Source organism: Acomys russatus, chromosome 4 (assembly GCF_903995435.1).
Source record: "Acomys russatus chromosome 4, mAcoRus1.1, whole genome shotgun sequence".
Lineage (NCBI taxonomy): Eukaryota > Metazoa > Chordata > Mammalia > Rodentia > Muridae > Acomys > Acomys russatus.
In genome coordinates this window covers 72,533,411-72,557,768 of record NC_067140.1, presented here as the reverse complement: position 1 = coordinate 72,557,768, position 24,358 = coordinate 72,533,411, and the positions used below count along the sequence as shown (strand labels likewise).

The 24,358-nt window shown below is 39.8% G+C and overlaps 1 protein-coding gene across 2 annotated transcripts; it reads left to right on the top strand.

The window, feature by feature from the left end:
• The first annotated feature begins 5,744 nt into the window (after positions 1-5,744).
• On the top strand, positions 5,745-18,083 carry LOC127188252 (molecular chaperone MKKS-like). Of its 2 annotated transcripts, none has more exons than XM_051144722.1 (4): positions 5,745-6,046; positions 13,594-13,769; positions 15,159-15,269; positions 17,384-18,083. In XM_051144722.1, exons 3-4 carry the CDS (start codon positions 15,177-15,179, stop codon positions 17,822-17,824), a joined length of 534 nt encoding a protein of 177 aa, XP_051000679.1. In that variant the 5' UTR covers positions 5,745-6,046; positions 13,594-13,769; positions 15,159-15,176; the 3' UTR covers positions 17,825-18,083. The 2 variants fall into 2 exon arrangements, with proteins under 2 accessions (XP_051000679.1, XP_051000678.1); XM_051144721.1 differs by lacking the exon at positions 5,745-6,046 and adding an exon at positions 8,953-9,940.
• Positions 18,084-24,358: the final 6,275 nt, after the last annotated feature.

Sequence of the window (24,358 nt, the reverse complement as noted above, 5' to 3'; positions counted from 1 at the left end):
GTCATGGATCTATAGCAGTAATGGCCGCCATACATTGAACACTTAGCGAAGATGGCACTATACTGTTATACATATGTATAATCTTTATAATGTGCTGGGTTATGAGATTGAGGCAGGAACTAGTTTTCTCAAGATGGTAACTAGTTTGTAACGGGGGTTAAAGTTGATTCTCATGTTTGCTCAAAACTTTTGTTCTTGACTAACATTTCTGAAAGTGCAGATCAGGTATACAAACTCACATCTCGTCACTTGGCAACTCTTAACTTTATTAACTGTCATTAGTGACAGCCACTCTGTCTTTGCCACTTTTCTGCATCTTAGTTTTCTTATTTCCTTCACAGCTTACCTGGAGACTGTTAGCTGCCTCATAATACTTTATGTTCTGATTACAGATGCGCGCGCGCGCACACACACACACGCACACACACACACAACCAAACAGGAGCACCCAAAACCACAAACCTGTTTTTTGAGAATCTGGATGTGTTTATTGTTACTTTTTCTGTCTAGCTTACATGAATTGGAGGCCAGCCTGGGTTACATATGACCTTGTCTCAAAACAAACCAACAACAACAAAAACAAAGGAAAAAGACATATCCTCCATTTTGAGATGATCCAAACACACTACTAGTAGTTATCTACCCCTGAGTCCTGCACGCTTCGGGTATGTTAATTGTACAGCTTCTTTATTTTTTTTTTTTTTTTGGCTTTTCGAGACAGGGTTTCTCAGTATAGCGTTGGCTGTCCTGGACTTGCTTTGTAGACCAGGCTGGCCTCAAACTCACAGCAACCCTCCTGTCTCTGCCTCCCTAGTGCTGGGATTAAAGGCGTGCACCACCGTGCACAGCAGTTTTTGATGTGGAAGCCATTATTACTCCTGCCAGTGATCTGGGGCGTAAGTGACTGCTGAGGTAGTACAGTTCCAAGACTTAGGGGAGATTTGAAGCCAAGGCAGTAGCATTCCACAGCTCATCCCTTTGAGTGATTGCTTTATGATGCATTCTTAGGAACATGACTTACTCTATTCTCCGAAAACTAATTGGTAGAAACTAAATGTTGGATCACCTTTGTAAGCTCTAATAAGAGATTAAACTTTAACCGTGTCGTCCAAAATGTCACTGAAGTCTTCCAAACAAACAAACATGACTCCCAGTGTCTTTAAGTTAGGAGTATAGAGGCTTTGGAAGTCACTGAAACAGTAGCTCTCAGACTTCAACTTTAGGACTTCTGAGCATTGTATTAAATGTTTCTGGACACTACCCTGCTTTCAGTGATCAGAATAGCCTGAGAGTCTCCATTTCTACTAAGTTCTCAGGTGACTAGAGCTACTGGTGATGAGACCACGAAACAAGAAAGTTATTTTGAGGTCCTAAGTGTCTGAACTGTGTCTTGGGGAGGTCATATGTGATGACAGTCTTGACAAGTGAGTGGAAAGGCAGAATACATTATATCCAGGTTTCTGAGTTAAATAGCTTAGTGTAAGAGACTTTTAATCTTATTCTGTTTTTAATTGTGTGTGTGTGTGTGTGTGTGTAGGCATATATTCATTGAGCTGCAGGTGCCCTAAGAGGCCTGAAGATGTTGTTAGATCCACCTGATGTGGGGGCAGGGAACCAAATTCAAGTCCTTGCAAACACTCCCAGTTACTGAGCTATCCATCCCTCCAGCCTTTCTTTTTTCTTTTTCCCTAAAATAAAATGCAGGCGATTAACAGCAGTCTGGAAGGAAAGAAGAGTTGTTGTTGCCAACTCAGATAGATTCGCTCTTTTTTTGTTGCTTTAATTAGTTTGAGACACAATTTTATGTAGCCTAAACTATTCCCTATTTTGCTGAAGGATGGACGACCTTGCACAATGCTATATTCTTTGATCCTCTTATAATTCCTCATCCTCAGAGTGCAGGCTTTGGTTCTTTACAGTGAAGAATGGTCACAAGCATGCAGGGGAAGATGGTCTTTAAGAGTAGAAGGTGGTTAAGAGCGCCACTTGCTCTTCCAGAGGTCCTGAGTTCAAATCCCAGCAACCGCATGGTGGCTCACAACCATCTATAATGCAGTATGATGCCCTCTGCTAAAGATAAAACACTCATATGCAATAAATAAATAAAATTGAAAAAAAAAAAGAGTGGCAGGTTGAAGATAGAAGGGGCCTGTGGTGGTAGAACGGACAGCATGGTGGCAAATGAGACAGGGCCATAGCTAACAGAAGTACTGCTTCCTTGTTTTAGACCATGGGAAGGGTAAGATGAGACCTAGGATGAGCACAGTTTTACAGTATGAACAAGAAATTGATGGTATTAATATCCTGTAGCTATGATACTCTCTAGCCAATAGATTATTTGCAGAAACAAAGGTAAAATAACATGAAAATTTCAAAAATGATGAAGGATAGAAATTAGCCCTTTGAAGATTTAGAGCAGACTAAAGGCAGATAAAACTCTCTGCTGTCACACTGAGGGCCAGGCAACTGGACATTTAATTTAGAATACTCTGCGTGATTTCCACTCACTCTTCCCCCACCAGTACCAATATCAGATGGCAATCAGGATAATTATAATTCAGATATAATAATATTAGATGATAATCAAGAAAGTCAGTGAAAGGGAACATGAGACATCTGAGACATATAAGACCACTATACCCATTCTGGGGAATCACGAACTGCCAGGATGCTGTCGTTTCTCATCCAGAAATCAATTGTATTTTGGACTTCATAGTTAGTGAAACACTCATGCATGTCTTGTAAGGCTTTCAGTATTGGTTACTTTTATAAATACACCAAACAAATAATAATGTGAAGAGTAGCAAAGAACATAAAATACGCATGTATTGACTTTTAACCTTTACTGACAACAGATAAATTTCCTGACTTGGATGTTGATCAAGCTGTCCTTGGATGGTAGAGAGGGAAAGGATTGTACAAAATGGAAACTGCAGACTCAGTTGTGAACCATTGCTTCATTATGCCTTGAAGTTTTGTCTTAAGAAAGAGAGGGGGAGAGAGAGAGAATGTGTGTGTGTGTGTGTGTGTGTGTGTGTGTGTGTGTGTGTTTACAACACTAGAAAAGTCTAATAGAATCAGTGCCACTTTAGGAGATATGTCTAGAAAATATAGGGGAAAGGCAGATCGTTGTTGTCTTTGCCAGGCTGGGTAGGTCAGGCATGAACACAATACAGATTCGCTTTCTTTAAAACTGTACAGATAAGGCACTCTATGCTGCATAATGATTAAGTCAGGTTAAACATGACTGTCTCTTCAAAGTTTTCTTTATGATGAAAACTTTCAGAATCCTTTCTTAGAACATTTTTTCAGTCATACACTGAAGACCAAACTTGAACTGTTGCTTAAATTGAAAATAACAGGAACTATTTTCACAAGGACTATATTTTTAAACAACTATTCAAGTCAATGATTGGAATTCAGTAATAAGGATTCACAAATATCCAGCATTAACATTTTTATTAAAGACATGAAGCTATAGTGGATATGAGACATCTCAAACACAAGATCTGGGTCAATTAATTCTAACACCCCAGCTGATGGTCTTTTCATGACTGTGTTGCATTTTGTGGGAGTGTTTTGGTTTTCGTGTATTTTAAGTAGAATGAACTCCTTACACTACCCAGAATACCAGCAGATGGCGCCCAGGAAACCTTGTAGGCAAAATAAGAATCTTCTATATATAAAAACAGCAATAAACACACCTGTGTTGAGATTGTTAGTAGAAAATAACCTAATGATTATTTTAGTTGACACTGTTGCAGGAGCAAAATGATCTAATATCTAGAACCCCAGTGTTTGAAATTTCCTGGGACAAATCATTGCTTTTTCTATACATTACTGTCATTTCTGCCACCAAGAAATTTTCTTTTAGCTTGGGATGTAGCAATCATAGAAAACATGAGTAAAGTCTTACTGGGAAATGGGATAAAATCTCCTAATCCATAAATGAAAAGAGAGGAGTTGCCGTCATAGAAATGCAACAGCTTTTTCAAATACTTGTGGTCTAAAGTGTGTGTCTCATTGCTGTCCTTTGCGGCCCTCTGTGTAGTTGACCAGAAGACAGTGGAACAAGGTGGAGTTGTAGCCGTTCATCCAGCCAGGCTGTTCTGTAGTAAGAACAAGCTAGAGTCGCTGTGGTTAATCTGAACTGAGTGAATGATCCAGACACCTCAGCCCTGACTAGAGCAAGTACCAGGAGACTGCTGTCAGCCTCTGCATTGTGACAGGCTCAGAACTTGAAATGTGATGTCCTAGGCTAATTTGCCTCTGTGATGCTCACAAATGTCCCCACGCTCGAAGGAGTTCATCTTCATCACAGTGCGGAAATTCTACATCAGTGCTCCAAAGTCGGAACTAATTCTTAACATTCTAATTTATTCTTTGTTTTGTTTTTTTGGAGGGTTTTTGTTTTCTTTTCTTGTTTTCTTGATTTTTTTTCTAGACAAAGTTTTTCTTTATAGTCCGGGCTGTCCTTGAACTCACTTTGTAGATCAGGCTGGCCTCGAACTCAGTGATTCACCTCCCTCTGCTTCCCAAGTTCTGGGATTAAGGGTGTGTACCACCACTGCCAGGCTTGAAAAATATTTTTATGGTCAACTGGGTTGGTTTTTTGTTTTGTTTTGTTTTGTTTGTTTTTTGTATTTGGGTTTTTGTTGTTGTTTTGTTTTTGAGGCAGGGTTTCTCTGTGTAGCCTTGGCTGTCCTGGACTCGATTTATAGTCCAGGCTGTCCTCGAACTCACAGCGATCTGCCTGCCTCTGCCTCCCTAGTGCTGGGATTAAAGGCGTGTGCCACCATGCCTGGCTCAACTGATTTTTTTAATATGTGTATTGGTAGTTGTCTTCATTATATGTCTGTACACTGTGTGTGTTTTTGATGCCCGCAAGACCTAGGTGTTGTATCCCCTGTGACTGGAGTTACAGGTGGTTATGAGCTGCTTTATAAGTGCTGGGAACGAAACCCAGGTCATCTAAGAGCAGCAAGTGCTCCAAACCATAGAACCATCTTTCCAGCCCTAAAATAAATGTATATACTGTTTGTGTTTATCAGCATGCTTTGAGACCCTTTAAATTTTAGTGTTGGTTTAATTTTAATTTTCTCCTTTAACTATAATATTTTTGTAGGTGTGCTTATGTCAACGGACTATGAGCCTTCAGAACATCTGGAGAGAATACAAAGTTCTGATTGTTATGGTACCTTTAATTGGTTTCATACATTTGGGGTGGCACAGAATCAAAAGCAGCCCTGTCTTCCAAATTCCTAAGGACGATACCACTGAGCCAGATAGTCTGGCACTTGCAAGTCCACCAAAGAGCCAAAGCTAGGAGAAGTGTCAGGCTTGCAGTTTTCGGTAAGTTTCCATCCATTACATCTGGTCAGCCATGGTTATTTTCCATTGAAAAGTTACTGTTTTTGTTAAGATATATCCAAATAACCCATTATTTTTTAAGACAAAAATAAATGTATTTGTAGTTCAAAATAATTTTCTATGAGTAGAAATCACTGAATTCAAGGGGATATGATGACTATATAATTCAAGTTTATAATCGTTCATCCATAATTCTAAAATCTGAAAAGTTTTAAAAAGCAAAACATTTGGGAGGCAGAGGCAGGAGGAACAGTGTGAGCCCGAGTCCAGTCTGGTCTACAAAGCGAGTCCAGGATAGCCAAGGCTAACACAGAGAGAACCTTTCTTAAAAAAAAAAAAAAAAAACAATAACCCCAAAAAATTAAAGCAAAACATTTATTAACTTCCTTTAGTATAAAAACTTGACTTTAACTGACATAAGGCAACTGGAACTATTTCTTCCACTTAATCCTAAACTTTGCGTTCTCTACAGAAATGCCTTTCATTATGAGGCTTGTGTTAATTGTGGTATGCACTAACATTTTTATTACATGTTTACACCGTCCAAGAAATTCTAAAGGATAAAACTCAGTGGCCCCAAGTGGTCCATGTGAAGAGTTATGACCCAGTTTCATCTCACTCAAGCCCCAATTGGACTTGAAACTCAGAGCAATCCTCCTGTCTCAGCCTCCCAACTGTGTGAGTTATGTCAGTGGACACTTTTTTTAGAAGGCCTTTTTTTCACCTGGAGCTGAGAAGTGTGTTATAAATTCTAGCATAAGGTCAGTGCCTTTAGAAGAACCTCAGGATAGTTTTACTCACTTGAAGAGGACTAATATCCTAGTGTGGGAATTAAAAAATTAAAATTAAAAAAAAAAAAGCCATCCATCGGGGCACATGCCTTTAATCCCAGCACTCAGGGAGGCAGAAGCAGGTGAATTGCTGTGCAACTGAGGCCAACCTGGTCTACAAAGGGAATCCAGGACCGCCAGGGATTCACAGGAGTGGTAATCCTGTACTCGGGAGGCAGGGGCAGGGGGATCATTGTAAGTTCGAGGCCAGCATGGTCTACAAAGAGAGTTCCAGGACCGCCCAGGCTACTACACAGAGAAATCCTGTCTTGAAAAACAAAACAAAAGAGAGAGAGAGATCATATTGCTACCTAAAATCTCAGCAGTCTGATACTGAGGCAGTACCATCAGAAGTTGAGCGTAGCCTACTGCATACCTCAACAGTAGCAACAAAAATTCCTTTTAAAATACTAGGTAATTTTTTTGCATAAAAACTTGAGTAACAAAACAAAATATTAGAAACTTGACAGCTTATAACATTAGCCTTAGGGATAGTCTCTATTATAAAATTTGTGTGTATTTAAAAGGATTTATTTGTGTGTATATGTGTGTGTGTGTGTGTGCGCACATGCACGCACATGCCTGTACCTATGCCTGTGTATCTACAGAGGTCAGAGGGAAGGTGACAGAACCCCTGGAAAATTACTGGTAACCTTGAGCCACCAAAGTGGGTACTGGGAACTGAACTTGGGTCCTCCGAAAAGAGCAGCAAGTCCTCTTAGCCTGTTTCTATGCAGAAAGTCATTTAATGGATAAGAAAAGGGAGTTAAATTTATTAGATGCTTGATGTTTATATATAAGTTCTTTCAGACTGCTGTAAGACTGTAAGCATATGTGTAGTGCTTTGATTTCGTCATATAACTTGAGAGACCATGTATAGTCAGACTTCAAGAGGAAAAAACATTTTCCTTGCTCAAAAATGAACTACTGAAGCTAAGAAAAGAAAGTATTTTCTAAAATATTAGGTGAACTTAGTAAGAGCTTTTAGATGTCCTTGGGCGTCGATGGTTTTAAAGGGCAGGGTGTGGTGGCCACACCTGCAGTCCCAGGACTCAGGAGAGGAGCCTATGGCGGGAGGCTCACAAGTTAACATGTTACTTCTTGCTGCCCATAAGCATAAAGTTTCTGTTGACCTATGTAAACACTGATAAACAGTATAAACTAAGGAGCTTCTTTGCCTTCCAGTAGGCCTATTCACAAGCACCGGCTTTGGGGGGTGGTCCATGGTCTTAAATACCAGCTGCTGTAATGGTCTAATCCGTCTTGTCATTGGGTCCCCAGTTATGCTGCTCAAATCTGTACCACTTCTTCTCTTCTTAGCTAAAGCAATTTTACATCCTCAGCTTAGTCTCTTAACCCAGAATGCATTTATACAGAAATGCTAAAGTAACATGCTGACTGGTTTTCAAATGAGTTAGTGCTGTGCCAATTTAAATATGTGGTTTCACATTTATTCCATTACAAATCAAGTTTTCCCTTCTTGTATCTTTCTAAGTTGACTTTTACGTACACAGAGAGAGAGAGAGAGAGCAATCCTCCTGCCTCTGTCTCCCTGACTGCTGGGATTAAAGGCAGGCACCACCATTCTTGCCTCAAGCATAAGATGAGTCATTTTTACAAAGAACCCTGAGTCTCTAGGAGAAAGTTGTCCCCAGTTGTATTCTCTTGATTTAGACAGCAAAGTTTTACTGTTACTTTTAGTTATTTATCGCTAATAAAATAAAATAAAGCCACCAGACATTCAGGGAAAATCAGGACCATACTTTTGATAGTAACTCTTGGAATAGTAAGCCACATTATTAGATCAGAGTGAGTAGTGGTACATGCAGTAATCCTCGAATCTATGAGAGGAAGGCAAGAGGGTCAAGAATTAAATTTAGTTACCCTTAACTACATAGGAAGTCTGGCCAGCCTGAGCTATTTTAGCAGTGTCAGGCATGGGTTCCGTCTCATGAAATGGACCTAAAATCCAATCACATAGTGGTTGGTTATGCCTGTGTTTGTGCCACTATTGTGCCAGTGTGTCATGCAGGCTGGCCACTGTTGTAGATCAAAGCATTTGTAACTGGCTTGGTGTTTACCTTGCTCTTCTGGTATTATGCAGAGTACCTCCCAGTACCATGAACACTAGTCAGTAAGGATGGGAAGAGCCTTAGTTGTATAATGTGCCATTTTTTTTTCTAGAAGCAAAAGAGTATTAAGTCCATTGGTTTCCCTTTCTCACTTCCAATAGGCTTATGACAGTTAAAATCCTTTTTCTAAAAATGGAGCAGAGTATTAAAACTATTAAACTTACTGCCTACAAAATATATTTTTTTTCTAAATTTTTTTTTTAATTTGTTATAGAAAGAAGCAATTTTGAATCTGAACTTGATAATAAAAGAAGAAATGAAAAACCCCAGTTGGATTAGAAAAAACTGGCTTCTTGTGGCTGGGGTGACTTTCATAGGAGTCCATCTTGGAACATACTTTATGCAGAGAGCTGCGAAACAGTCTGTGAGGTCTCAGTCCAGAGACAAACAAAAGAATATTGAAGAGTGATGCAAAATAAGCACTTGGGATTATTAATGTCATTAAATTAATATATGCTGGTTATTGTCTGAAAAGCATTTGATTTTGTACCTTTAAATGCTGCATGGGTCGACTCTCCCACCTGGAGAATAGTTTTTAGTACCAAAACACATGACAGTGCAATAAATGAAAAACACATGAACAAAATAAAGCTGCCTTCACAAGTTACACCTGAAGCAAGATGATGTCTCGCTTAGAAGCTAAGAAGCCATCATTGTGTAAAACTGAACCGATGACAAATGACAGAGTCAGGTCCACACTTTCTGTCTTGAAAGGAATCATGGCCTCGTGCTACGGCCCCTCGGGGAGGCTGAAGCAGGTGCACAATGGCCTGGGAGGTTGTGTGTGCACGACCTCACAGTCCTCAGCCCTGCTGCGCAGCCTTTCCGTCACCCATCCTGTACTAAAGGTCCTAACAGCGTCTGTGCAGAATCATGTGTCCTGCTTCAGCGACTGCGGCTTATTTACAGCCATTCTGTGCTGCAACCTGGTCGAAAATACTCAGAGACTAGGTTTGCCCCCCACGACTGTTATTAAGTTAAATAAATACCTCTTGAGTCTCTGTACCAGTTACCTCAAGTCTGAAGCCTGTAGCTGTCGAGTCCCAGTTGACTTCAGTAATGCACATATCCTCCTTGGCTTGGTGCACAGTGTCTTAACAAGCAAGCCTGCCTGTATGCTCACCAGAAAGGAACTGGATCACATCGGTGCTTTGATTTTGAAAGCCTTTTTGCTTACAATTCCAGAAGGTGCAGAAGACCGAATCATTTTAGGGAAGAGTATAATTGTTCCCTTAAAGGGCCAAGGAGTTCTAGAGTCTGCTGTTTTACCTGGACTACTCATTGAAGTGTCAGAAATTCAAGTAAGCAGATTGTCGCCCCCTCAGAAGTCCAGTGCCCTCAAGGTGGCCCTCTTCTGTGTGTCTCTATCAGGAGATTTTTCTAATGCTGGAGAAGGCACTGTGGTGGTCCCTTACCAAGTGTCCCTGGAGAATGCAGTCTTAGAGCAGCTGCTTAGTCTAGGAAGGCAGCTGGTCAGCGACCATGTAGATCTTGTCCTGTGCCAAAAAGTTATCCACCCATCTTTGAAACAATTTCTCGGTGAGCATCACGTTATTGCCATCGACAGAGTTGGAGTGACTCTAATGGAACCCCTGAGCAAGGTGACAGGTAAAGAGTTCTCTTGGCTTTTGCCCCGTAAAGGTGATGTGTCACCCTTCGTTTTTCAGCAGAGAGGTTTGGTTTGTGTCCCTGTTAATACCTTGAAACATTTTAGAAGCCACCAACCTTACAGCATTTGCCTCATTTCTGGGACAAAGGTTGTTTCTGGAAAAGATCCCGTTGCCCAGTTATGAAAAACAGAATGGTAGTAGCCATTTCTGTGGTCTTTCCAACCCCAAGTGTAGTCTGTTATAATCTACCCCTCAGATATTCTACAGGTAGTTGAGAAGTCTAACATCATTAGAAGCTCTTTAATATTATACATACGATTTTGAATTTTACAAAGCTTTTAAATTCTGTTACATTCAGATGATTTTTATGTCTGCAATACTTCGTTTTCTTCACTTTTATGACTCTGAGGAATTTCTGTACCTCTGCCCAAATAGTTCCTGCTTCAGCAGGCAGGTGTATGTCTATCTGTCTGGCATTTACCAAGCATTCTTCTAGCTGGGCTCTTGAGAGCCAAGGGCACCCTTTACTGTGAGGGCTTCTAACAGGCCTGGCCCTCAGACCTTTTATGGATTGATATATAGAGTTATAATCACAAAACGAGCACACTAAACACATACACAGAAAATAAGTAAGTTGAAGAGTTCCTAATATAAACCACTTCACAAGCCAGTGTCCTTGTAACTGCACCGACAAACCATCAGAAATTACCAGTGTTGTCCATGTTGACTGCAGTAGTTGCTTTTTGCTTAGCAAGGTCCAGCCATGTTGTCAGGCTGGTCTCAAAGTCCTGAAAACTACATGTGGTCACACCTGCCTTATGAACTACAACCAATTGAACTGTTTCAAAGCGATGCGTGCCAAACATTGGATACCGTCAGCTGAATGACCATCCAAATCAAAATTACTAAGAACATGGAAATAATTATTTGGAATTCATTTTAATCTTGTAGAACAGATCTAAATTTTCTACTAATTTGTGTTAGTCTGGCTATCTCCACTTTATATACACTAGGTATTTGGTAAGTTAAAGAGTGGAATGTTTTCCCATAGCACCAGTGTTATAAAGGGGCACTAATACAGAATTGTCACTTAACTCAGTTACTTACAACACAACATGAAAGTTCTAACTCCTTGAGTCTTCTGGTCTCTGGACATGGTGTCACATACCTGGTTCCAGCACATAGGAGGAAGAGGCAAGACAATCAAGATCCTTAACAGCAAGTTCGAGGAAAGCCTGGACTCAAAACAAAATCAGCCTCCAAAAGGGAGAATTGTTCTAGTTTTGATATTCAAATGTTAAGTGTTATTTCTTAGAGAAGTTGCTGTAGATAGATTCCTTATAAAACTTAACTACCATTAGAGATTTTACAAATATTCCAGTCACCTTTATTTATATTTTAACTTGTGGTTTATGTAGTTTTCCCTAATACTGAAAGGATAAGCAAATCAAGAACAGTATAGTGAAATAAGTATGTCATATTCTTTATTTTGATACTTGCATACCTATTTACATTAAAAGAAAGAAAGAAAATCCAAGTCAGATGTGGTGCACGCCTGTGATCCTGGCACTTTGAGAGACAGAGGTGGGCCAACCTGGACTACAAAGTGAGCCCAGAAGAGCTAGGCAAAGTGTGTGTGTGTGTGTGTGTGTGTGTGTGTGTGTGTGTGTGTGTATGCATGTGTGTCCCCTAAATAGAGCTCCCAAAGAAATAAATGACTTAAAAGACAAAACAAGCCAGGCATAGTGGCGTACGCCTTAAATCCCAGCACTCGGGAGGCATAGGCAGGCGGATCTCTGTAAGTTTGAGGCCAGGCTGGCCTACAAAGTCCTAGACAGCCAAGGCTACACAGAAACCCTGTCTTGAAAAACCAAAAACACAAAAAACAAAACACTCCCCTCCCTTTTCAAAATTAATGAGGTCCTTAATGTAGGGTTTTTAATCTCTAAGTGTGCTTTCAGGGATCCTGGAGTTGCTAAAAATATATGCAATTTTTTGTGTTCCTTTTCCTGAAAATACAAAATAGCTTTAAACAGATGTTCAGATAGGTCTGTAAGGTTGGGAATTGGCTCAGTGGTAGAGCATCTGCCTAACATTGACATGGCTGGGTTTAATTACTAACACACACACAATTAAATGAATAAATGGTACCAGTCTGCCTGATTACATTTATTAACTTAGAAAGATCTGACCGCTGTGGATGGTATTATTCCCCGTGCAAGAATTCCTGGATGGTTTGAAGTTGAGAAGGCACGTTAAGCACTAGCGTGCCTGCATATATCCCTGTTTCCTGAGAGTTGGTATAATGTGAATAGCTGCTTTGAGCTCATGCTGCTGTAACTTCTCTATTGTAATGAGCTGAATCCTGGGACAGATTTGGAATAACCCTTTCCCTATTAAGTTGATTTTGATGGAGCATTTTGTCACAGCAATAGAAAGGTAACTGTGACAATGTTCATAAACAGAAATAGTCCAAGCAAAGATGGCCATGTGTACATTTGTAATCCCAGCATTCAGGGGGCTGAAGTACGAGGATTACTGCACGTTCAAGGCCATCTCGGTCTCCATAGTGAATTCCAGGCCAGCCAGGACCACATAGTAAAATGCCATGCCTATAATTAATTGATTAATTGACTGATTGATGTTTTTAAAGGAAATGAATATTATATATTATTTTATAGAGCAATGTTAATTCAGAAAATGGCTGTTCTCGCAAGAGATCACATCCAAAGACCATCTAGGTCTGTGATCTCACTGGAATGCAAACACACCTTTAATCTAGGAGACAGAGGCAAACAGATCTGAGTTCAAGACCAGCCTGGTATAGAGCAAGTGCCAGGTAAAAAAAACATAGGTCTAGGTGTGGTGGTACATGCCTTTAATTACATGCCCAACAAAGGTAAAGTTAGTTTGTAGAAGGAAGCACCCATGTTTAAAAGTGATGTCTAATTGAGTGGCAGAAAAGGTGACGATTCAGACGAATTGGATACGCCCAGCTCTAACAAGGAGAGGAAGAGGAAGCTACCTAAGAGGCAGTTTTACAGAGAGGAAGCTGATTTTACCAGGACAGGAATAGGGAGATGAGCTGCAGAGAGAACTCAGGTGAAGGCAGAATGAGCCAGAAAATGAGAAGAAGCCAGATTAGAGAAGAGTGTGCCGTTAGTTTGGGGCCAAGCAGAGCAATTCCAAGCTGTGAGAAAAGCCAGCTTAATTATGCCGCCTGGGGGAAGAGTTTGAGCCAGAACAGTTGAGTTGAACCAACCATCCCAGAGTTCAGAAAGAACTACAAAGGGTGACCTTATTCAGTAGTAAGTCTCAGGGACTGAAAACATTCTAGGCCTAGGTTAGATTGTACGGAGGCTAGAAGCTTCCAGGACTAGATCTAGGTTAGCAGAAGGGGACAATAAGACTCCTCCTAGACAACAATTGAGCCAGGAGAATAAAAGTTACTTTTACGTCATTTAAATAGTAGAATGTGCATTTCAGAAACCTAAGAAGATGCATTTTATATCTATCTTATATTTCATATTTCAAAGGATAAGCTTTAGTGGAGGCTTTTATACTAGTTAGGAATTAATGTTTGTTGATATGTATTCTAAATGTTCCATCTTTGCTTATACAGTTTATATTTTCTATACATTACAAAAATAGGAGCAACGCCTATTGGTTCCCTGAACATAACAGTTCCTACTACTTACGGAAGTGTGAAAGATGTGTGCACTGCAAGATTTGGCCCCAAACATTTTTTTCACCTTATTCCTAATGAGGCGACTGTCTGCAGCTTGCTTCTCTGCAATAGAAATGACACTGCCTGGGAGGAACTGAAGGTAGGTGACTTCCCAGGCCAACAGTGGGGATGAAGTAGTCATGAAGCAGGTGCCACAGGTTGAGGTCTGCCTTGTTTATTTTGCTTTCTCCCAGTTTTCCATAATGTCCACAGTAATAGAAAAAAGCAAAGACAAAGGGACAGAAAGACGGACCAGAGATTTAGCTGAAGGGTGGGACATATGCTTGGTACATACAAAGTCCTGTCCCAGCACCAAAGGAGGGAAGAGGAGGGGCAAAGGCTTGAGTAAGCTAATTTAACAGGCTGTTATGGTAAACTTGGGAATATATTGTGCCATAAAGTAGAATTCCTAATGATTAGCCATCACCCACTTTCTAGTACAGTTTGTTTTCTGCAAATTTTATATACAGGAACTGACAACATAAGAATCATGGTTTAAAGATTCATATTGCTTAAAGATTCATCATTAGTAAATCAGAAATTTCCATGTTTTTTATTATTGCTTGATGCTATCACTTGTAAAATAATTTAGAACATACTTTATAGCATTTATACAACTTGTTTAAACTTTGATTTTACTGAAAACAACAGCAAACCTTGTTAATGCAGTTTTTTGTTTTGTTGCTGTTGTTTTGTTGTTTTTGTTTGTTTTGTTTTCTGAGACAGGCTTTCTCTATTAACCCTGACTATCTTGGATTCACTCTGTAGACCAGGCTGGCCTCGAACTCACAGAGATCCACCTGCCTCTCCTGAGTGCTAGGATTAAAAGTGGGTGCTACAGCATCTGGCCAAATGCAGATATTTTTAGGCCATATGTTTATAAGCAAAGTAGACAGGAAATAAAGTATTAATCTCATGGAAGTAGACTACTATCTCTCTTCAATCTCTAATCATTATTGAAAATATAAATTAGTCACATTATAACTTGGATAAAATAGATTTTGTTCTTTGTAAATTAGAATCTGGACCTGTGCACAACTGTGCTATCTGAGTGGGTAAAGGCACTGAATGCCAGACCTGATGACCGGAGTGCAATTCCCTGGTCACATGATGGAAGAAGAGAACTGACCCCGACAAGTTGTCCTCTGCCCTTCACGCTTGTACCATAGCTCATGTACACACTGACCTACACAGAAAATAAAGAAAGAAAGAAATAAACTTTCCTTGTTTAAGTTAGGAAACAATCTGGTCACCTTCTACCAAGGTAGATGGCTTGGGTTCAATTCCTAGAACCCACAAAGTGGACATTGTCCTCTGACTTCCACTTATGTGGCCTGACATGTTCTCTCTCCCACCATACACATGTGCATGTACACACACACACAATTTGAAAATTAAAGAACTGGCTATGAGTTCAAATCTAAGTCGCTTTGAGAGTATGGTTCTTGTACAAGTGTGAGATCCTAATTTTAATTTGTTTCTTCCTTAGCTTGCATGTCAAACAGCAATGCATGTCTTGCAATTAACAATCAAGGAACCATGGGTTTTATTGGGAGGTGGCTGTACCGAAACACATTTGGCTGCATATATTAGACACAAGGTAAGTTAGACATCTTCCCTCCATTGGAATTTTCAGCAGTTTTTTTTTTTCTGAGACAACGGCCAAATCATAACACCCTAGGACCTTTGATTCTTAACTTTTCAGAAGTCAGATAATGTAGTTGAAATGAAATTATTACATTTCAGGAAAGTAATATTTATAAATACAAGGTACTAAATTGATTACATTGATTACTATGAATCTAATCTAGCAAATGATCATGTTCTTTGAGCATTGTCTATATGTAAGGCATGTTGAAGCTGACGTTCAGTTATTGGAAGTTCTAAAATTCTGCCACATCAGATGATCTAATGCTCACAACAAAAGAGCTAAACTTCTAAAAATGTACAGTACTTTCTGGAACATTAAGAGAACCAACTTTATTCACTAAAGAATCCCAAGATCAGACTTCAAGCATTTACTATTTACTTAGTGTATTGGTGTGTGCATGTGCACATGTGTGTGAATGTATGTTCAACATGCCATGGTACCTAAATGTGGAGGTCAGAGGACCACCTCCATGTGTACTCAAGTTATCGTCAGGCTGAGGGACAAGGCCTTTTACTCACTCATCCATCTCTCCAGACTATTGTCACAATTTTTAAATGGGAATCAGTGCCTGGTACATATGAATCCTACTAACTAGAACTTCTTGTTAGACTCCATCTACTGATAGTTGTTAGATGAGATTATACTGCATTATAGGTCTGTTTAATTATTTCATAAATCCTAGCTTGCTTTGTTTGAAAATGAAAACAAAAAGATAAACATGTTCTCCACATATTCACAGTTGATAAGTTCCTGAGAGGCCCTGCAGAGTTTCCACTGGGTAAGTGGGCTGAGAGAAAGACAGTAAACATATTTCTTCAGGCATGATCCAGTCAGCTTTCTCAGATCACCTTAAATGAATTGGAAGAAAAAGCCAATTCCTAAAAAGTTATCAAAGTATACTTTATGAAAAGCAAAATCCCAGCCAATCCAATGATATTTAGTGAATAATAATATAATCTATCAACAGGATTGAATGAATCAAAAAAGTGTTTTGGAGAAAAGAGGTATCTTCAGTAGGTTTTTGAAGAAGCAACACAGTATTGATGGCATGGGAGAAACCTAATATAGCTTATGTCATCTGTCTTTTACACTTGGTTTCAAAAGAAAAAGATGGATGCTGTTTACAGGTAGTAAGGATGTGGGTTCTTTATCTGTCACTCAGTTCTTAGCTTGCTTATTTACCCACTCTTATTTTGAGGCCTTTCAATAGATCTAGGAAGATTGCTGGGGTAAAGTATTTGCTGGGCGATCCGAAGGACCTCAGTCTTGTGCCCATGTCAACATTCTAGCATTGGAAGAAAGAGACAAGAGAATCCCTGATGCTCACTGGCCATCCAGCCAACATAACGAGTCAGGATCTTCTCTCTGAGGGAGAGGCTTTGTCTCAAAATATAAAGTGGGGAACAAGAGACAAAGATGTCTGACCTTGACCTTTGACCTCCACACATGAGCTTGTTTTCTCTCCTCTCTCCTCTCTCTTTCCCTCTCTCCCTCCCTTTCTCTCTACCCCCCCATCCTTTTCTTCCTTTACCCTTTCTTTCTCAAGAATAATTTAAAATGTTAAATACCTTTTTATTAAGGAGAATAATCTTCATTTTTTTAAACATTGAGGTGAAAATTACACATACCACTAAATGAGGTCTTAATTGCAATTTTGCAATATAATTTTAAACAGATTTCAAACATTTAGCTGATGCAACAAGTACTTCATTAGCAATTTTTCCCTGTGTGCACGGTTTCTTTGTTTTTAAGTCATATAACTCATGTGCTGTCCTTTATATATTTAAGGAGATGCCACCAGTCAGCTATTTAGAATAAGCAATGAGAGGGCTGATTCATTCATTCTGGTTACATGACTGAAAACACCATTTTTACTCCAGACAGTCAGCTTAAGAGTTACAGCCTAGCATGCTGACGCACACAAGCCCGCTAGCATTGCTGCCCACCCCTCAGTAAATGAAGGTCAGTAACTTGACGAACAAGGGTTTGATCAAGTATCCTTTTTTTCGGAAGCATTTCTATATTAATCGCTGTGTGTTTTCACTGGTCTTCCTCCTCTTTAGGTCCGTAGTGAGGCAGAAAACTCTGTCATGGATGACGGGTGTCGTCAGTCGGAGCACCACATTGCTGCTGAAGCGTTCTGCCGTGCTCTGGAGTCCGTGGCTGGCTCCCTGGAGCATGATGGCGGTGACATTGTCATTGACATGAAGTATGGCCACTTCTGGTCATGTCAAGCAGATTCTGCTTCTGTCGCCAACTGGCCAGCTGTGTTGTCACGATGTGGCTGTGGTCTGTACAACAGCCAGGAAGATCTCAGCTGGTCTCTCTTAAGAAGCGTTTATCATCCTTTTGCACCACAGACCTCCCTTCCACGGGTGGCTGTGGGCCCGGGCAGCAACCTGACTGTGGACTCTTTCACTGCCAAGTTGAGTGCCCTACAGGTGGCTGTGGAGACTGCCAACCTGATTTTAGATCTTTCATATGTCATTGAAGATAAAAACTAATAGAGAACGTCAAGCAAACTAGTTCAGGTGTCTTAGAAAAAAATGCTTGACATATTGTTTTTTCTCAAAGGCCTAGCCTCCATAGGAGGATAGATGACTTATAAAAGAATCCTCATATACTTAAGGAAGGTTATGGTTGATAAATAGAAATTTATAGACTAATAAAAATTGTTGATGCCTTGGTGTCATCACCATCACCCCTCATTTGGTATCCTCACTACACATTTATGTTTGGAGGTTTACAAATACTAAAAATAGATAGAGTCTCCTACGACTATGGAAAGTGCCCTGGTGCTGCATCTCCAAGTTGCTCCAATAAGGGGTTGCCCTGAACCTCTCACGCTGGCAGGATAGGAGTCTTCACTGTTCACCATAGCCATTGTCCGTTCCTACACGGTTAGCTGTTTGTAAAACTTGATACCTTCCTTGACGTAGCATTGTTCCTCTCATTTTAAATATTGCTTACATTTGTTGATATATTGCAATAAACTCACTTGTGTTCACTAAGGTTGTATATAAGCCTTACTAGTAAATACTGTAAATGTAGCTAAGCATAAATGACATGTTCTTGAAGTCTCAACTACTGAGGAGGTTCAGGCAGGAGCGTTGCTCTAGCTGAGCTTGAGGCCTGCCTGGACAACACAGGAAGATCCTTCTCAGAGAAAACAGAGGGAAGGATAAGACAACACTTCTAATACGTGACGAAAATTATTCAAATTCCAGTGGTAAAACATGGCATGAGAATTCTCGATGAAAATAATTTAAGAGAAGCTCATTCTGGCAGAAATATATAAGAAAAAAAAATAAACTAATAGAGAAGCAAGAGAGATGGCTCAGGAGTTAAGGTCGTTGGCGGCTCCTTGAGAAGACCTGGATTTAAATTGTAGCACTCACATAGCAGCTCACAGCCCTCTATAACTCCATATTCAAGGGACCTGACATATTTTCTAGTCTCTATAGGCACCAGTCAGGCACATGATATACAGACATCCAGGCAGGCCAAACACTCATGCATATATATAATAATAAAAGAAGATTGAGAACTGAGACGTATTTTAGGTATATCAACAGAGAAAGAACCCCTGAGAGAGAGAGAGAGAGAGAGAGAGAGAGAGAGAGAGAGAGAGAGAGAGAGAGAGAGAGAGAGAGAGAAGGTGGGGAGTGCAGAAGAGAATGAAGTCAGAAGTCAGTGACTGGCCTGGGACTTTAGCAGGGCTCAAGGGCATAGAACAGTAAAATTACTGAACTAAGTGAATCCAGCATGATTAATATCTTACTTATCAAAATAAGTTGAGGCAGGAAGAAATGTGGAGAACTAAAGCAAATATGTTAAAAGCCTTCTTTAGTCAAAATGCTTGTTTGATTTTATGGCTGTCTCACTCATACTGTGTTAGGAAATCTCTGTATGTCAGCTATTTAAGACCAACACTACATTATAATGAAATACAGGAAAAATATAGGAAAGGTACTTAGGTCATCCATTATTGGTTTCTTCTGCTATAGGTGCCTTTGCATTAGTTTGCATCACAGTTTGCATTAGTTAAAGTTAATGGCATTGCCATGATAGAAGAGAAATATAATGTATTTCTCTACCAACCATCAACTTTGTATTATACTACTGAATTATTCCTTAGATGACTTGTAGATAAAATAACGTTCTTTGACATCACATAAGTCATGAAAGCTGTTGATGAAGACATCTCAATCAAAGAAGGGCTTGTGAAAGCATTACATTAATGTCTTCCTTTGTGGTGCTGTCTGGGGAATAGTCAAAGCGATTAAGTGGGCCCTACAGCTCTTCCAGCTAAGAACGTGTTTTAATCTGAAGAAAAGGGCAATTGAATTTTTGTTGTCTTCTTTTTTAACATATAGCTACATGTTTCCATTTGGTAATAGTTGTATCCCATAATCCTTCTCAGCTTTTGCTATTTAACCTACAAGACTCAAACTTGGGTGCTGCTAGCCCATTATCACCCTGGGTTTAGGATTGTAAATAAGTTAATTTGTTCCTTTATTAATAATTATTTCACAGCACACTATGTAATCCTTGAAGACTACTCCTGTTTCTAGATCAAGCCTTTGGTTAAGAAATGATAAGTAAGCACACTGGCATGCTGAGAACTAGGTAGGAGTATTATTTGGGCTAGACTATGAATTGGAATTGATAAAATATTATGAATATTCACAGAGGACGTAGTGATAATGACCATTTTTTGAAGTGTTATATCATTTTGAAAAACACTAATTGAGCTCTTTGTTTGTCAAGTACTATGGTTAATAATTTAGAGAAGGGGGGAAGAAACACAATATTGGTTCATAGTCCTTTGCCTCACGGAGCTGACCAGAAATAGGTATTTTTATAGAAAATATAATTTTTATAGTTACTGTAAACATTAGGCTGCTGTGATTATAGAAAAATTGGGAGCTATAAACCTGACACCACACAAAAGGAAAATAAAGCATAGTCCTTGCTGTCATGCTTTGGGTAAGGTTGACCCCCCAGATATCTCATCTGTAGAGAATAAATTCCTAGCGCAGCAAGCTCAGAAGTGAGGCTCTGAGGAAGTGACTGGGTCATGAGAGTTCCACTCTCAGCAATGCATTAACTCCTAAGCAGATACAACATAGCATGGCATTGTATTAGGAGATGGTAGACAATAGATATGGCCTTATTGGAGGAATTGAGTCACTGGAGGCATTCCCTGGAAAACATTTAGCTTCTCCCCATGACCCCAATTTCTCTCCCTCATTCCTGACTGGCATAAAATAAACTGCATTTCTTTACATGTTCCTGGATATGGCCAGCTTTGCTTCAGACTCACAGCCATGGGCTCTGCACATCATCACCTGACCACTGAAACTGTCAGCCGAAGTAGGTCCTTCCTCCATGAGCCCAGCCGCGGCAGTGAACATCTGTAATCTAAGCACCTGGAGGCCTAGGTGGGCTAATGGTGAGCACTAGGGCAGGGGCCTGGGGTACACAGTAACATCTTTTCTCAGAACAAAACATATTCCTTTATAAGATTTTTATATCATAATTTCATCATGGTGATTAATGCTGTAATATTCTGCAGTAGCCTCTGCTTACATTTCATCAGTATCTATTGTTTGTTTTCCATGGAGCTATTCAAAAAATATGTGTCATGCAATATGTGGTTTAATAATCTCAGTAACCTTTTTTCATTTAATAAGTTCTATCAGTTCATATCCCAGCCTTTATATGATCATTAATACCTGAAAAATGCTCAATTCTAGAGACTGTGCCATAATGTGGTCTGTGAGCTTGGTGTTAGTAAGCCTTTAAGTTGTTTTCTGCTTTTGTTTTGTTATAAATAACAGCATAGTAAACACCACACCATATTATTTTCCCACATATTTGTTTATTTCTTTGGGGTAAATAAATACAGTTAGAAATTCTAGGTCCACAGGTACTCAAAATGGGAAGGCTACATATTTTTTCTACCCTCATTTGTAAAAGGTACTTTATTTGCCTGTTTCAATTGTTTTCTGGGAGGATTATTGGGTTTGTCTGCTAACCTAGGCCTAGTCCTGGAAACGTCATACAATCTTACCTAAGCCTAGAATGTTTGCAGCCTCTGAGACTTACTGTTTAATAAGCTCACCCTTTCTTGTTCTTACTGAGCTCTGGGATGGCTGGTTCAAGTTTCAGGTAAAGAAAAGCATGGTGGTACATGCCTTTAATCCCAAACAATGAAGATAAAGTTAGTTTGTAGAAGGAAGCACTCATGTTTGAAAGTGATGTCTATTCAGTGGCAGAAAAAGTGGCAAGTCAAAGGGGTTTTTTTGTTTTTGCTTTGTTTTGATTTTGTTTGGTTTTGGTTTTTCGAGACAGGGTTTCTCTGTGTGGCATTGGCTGTCCTGGACTCTCTTTGTAGACCAGGCTGGCCTCGAGCTCACAGCGATCCACCTACCTCTGCCTCCAGGTGCTGGGATTAAAAGCGTGCGCCACCATGACCAGCAACAAATCAAAGATTTGACAGAATCTCTCACAAGAAGAGACAGGAGTGGGAAGCTACTTAAGGAGTAACAGAGAATGAAGAGAGAGGAAGTAGTTTCACCAGGATGGTAAGAGAGACAGGTTATAGAGAGAGAACACAGGTGAAGAGCAAGAGAGCAAGGGAATGGAGAGCCAGAAGAGTAGAAAAGATGGTTGGAGTTAGTTTGAGGCCAAGAGAAAAGCCAGATTGAATAAGTCAGCTGGGAGAGGAGTTTTGAGCCAGGACAACTGAATTGAGGGGTGGAGAATGTTCCCATCCTGACTGAAACACAGGTCATATTCATATTCTCTCTCTCTCTCTCTCTCTCTCTCTCTCTCTCTCTCTCTCTCTCTCTCTCTCTCTCTCCCTCTCTCTCTCTCTCCTCCCTCCCTCCTCTCTCTCTCTCTCCTCTCTCTCTCCTCTCTCTCTTCTCTCTTCTCTCTTCTCTCTTCTCTCCTCTCTCTCTCTCTCCTCCTCCCTCTCTCTCTCTCTCTCTCTCTCTCTCTCTCTCTCTCTCTCTCTCTCTCTCTCTCTCTCTCTCTCTCTCTCTCTCTCTCTCCCTGTGTGTGTGTGTGGTCATATAATATCCAGGTTTATCCCTTCCCAGCTTCATGCAATGGCCTCCATGCAATACCACCAACACTGTGTCTGCCCTCAGCAGCATTCCTCAGTCCATTTTCATATATCCTTGACTCTAAAGCCAGAATCATGAGGCCAAAGCTGCCAAGTTCCGCTGCTTTCTGGAGTTGGAACATGACCCCTTACTCAAATACATTTTAGCAGCTTTATGTTTTCTGTGATTTCCTTCACTGCCTAAACTTAGCTGCCCTAGAACTAACTCTATAGACCAGAATGGCCTTGAACTCAGAGACCCGCCTACCTCTGCCTCCTGAGTGCTGGGATTAAAGCATGAACCACCATGACCAGCCGAAACTTTCCTTTAATGCCATTTCACAAACTGAAAGCTTACTTGGGTGGGGTCTTGCCCTGAGCTCACCATTCCTTTATTGAATAAAGTTTGTTTCATTTAGCATCAGGTTTTTCTTTAAACTTTTCATCTCTCTGAGTCCTGGACTTGACTCCACTATACTTCCTGGTGCTCCTTTTCTCCTCAGACTGTACTTTTTGTCTTTGTCCTTGCTCGGCCTTCTCTTTTCCATTGTAGACTGGCATAATCATGGCCACTAATAACCAAGCAATGAAGTCAGTACTGGAAATCTCTGCCAAAACTGTTGATTCATAACTCTTCAACTTAGCCTCGTACAAGGACAAAAAGCAGCCACCTTCTTTATGAAAATATTAGAAGAACGGTCTCTAGGCCACATACTAATATTCACTTTGACAACAGATGTGGAGACACAGACTTTGGAGTTTGCCTGCCTGGTTTTCAGCCTTGCTTGGAACCAGTATTTCCTCAATTTGTTCCTTTTCCTCTCTTTTGAAATGGTAATGTACATCCTGTGCCATTTGTATGTGGGAAGTATATGATCTATTTTTATTTCATTTTGATTTTACAGGGGGTTACAGTTAAGAGATTGCCCGAGACAATTTACACCAAGCCTATAGCCAACATCAGCTTAAATGGAGAGAAACTCAAAGTAATTCCACTAAAATCAGGAATAAGACAAGACTGCTCACTCTCTCCATATCTTTTCAACATAGTACTTGAAATTTTAGCTAAAGCAATAAGACAACTGAAGGACATCAATAGGATACAAATTGGAAAGGAAGAAGTCAAAGTGCTAGTACTCACAGATGATATGATAGTGTACATAAGTGACCCTAAAATTTCCACCAAGGAACTCCTATAACTGATAAACACTTTGGGCAAATTAGCTGGATACAAAATTAACTTTAAAAAATCAGTAGTCTCCTATATACAAATAACAAACAGACTGAGAACGAAATCAGGGAAACAGCATCCTTCACAATAGCATCAAACAATATAACATATCTTGGAGTAACTCTATCCAAGCAAGTGAAAGATCTATATAATAGAAACTTCAAATCTTTCATGAAAGAAATTGAAAAATATATCAGAAGATGGAACGGTCTCCCATGTTCATGGATTGGTAGGATTAATATAGTAATAGCCATTTTATGAAAAGCAATCTATAGATTCAATACAGTCTTCACCAAAGTACCAGCACAATTCTTTATAGACCTTGAAAGGATGATTCTCAACATCATATGGAAACACAGAAAAAGCCAAGATATCTAACACAATAGGATACAAATTGGAAAGGAAGAAGTCAAAGTGCCGCTATTTACAGATGATATGATAGTATACATAAGTGACCCTAAAAGAACTACTGGAGGTATGACTCTACTGATTTCAAGATCTACTACACAGTTATAGTAATAAAAACAGCATGGTATTGACATAAAAATAGACTTCTTGACAGTGGGGTCTAATTGAAGACCCAGACACAAATTCATATGCCTATGGAAAACTGAGTTTTGATAAATAAGCCAAAAAATACACACTGAAAAAGGAAAACATCTTCCACAAATGGCGCTTGTCAAACTGAATGTC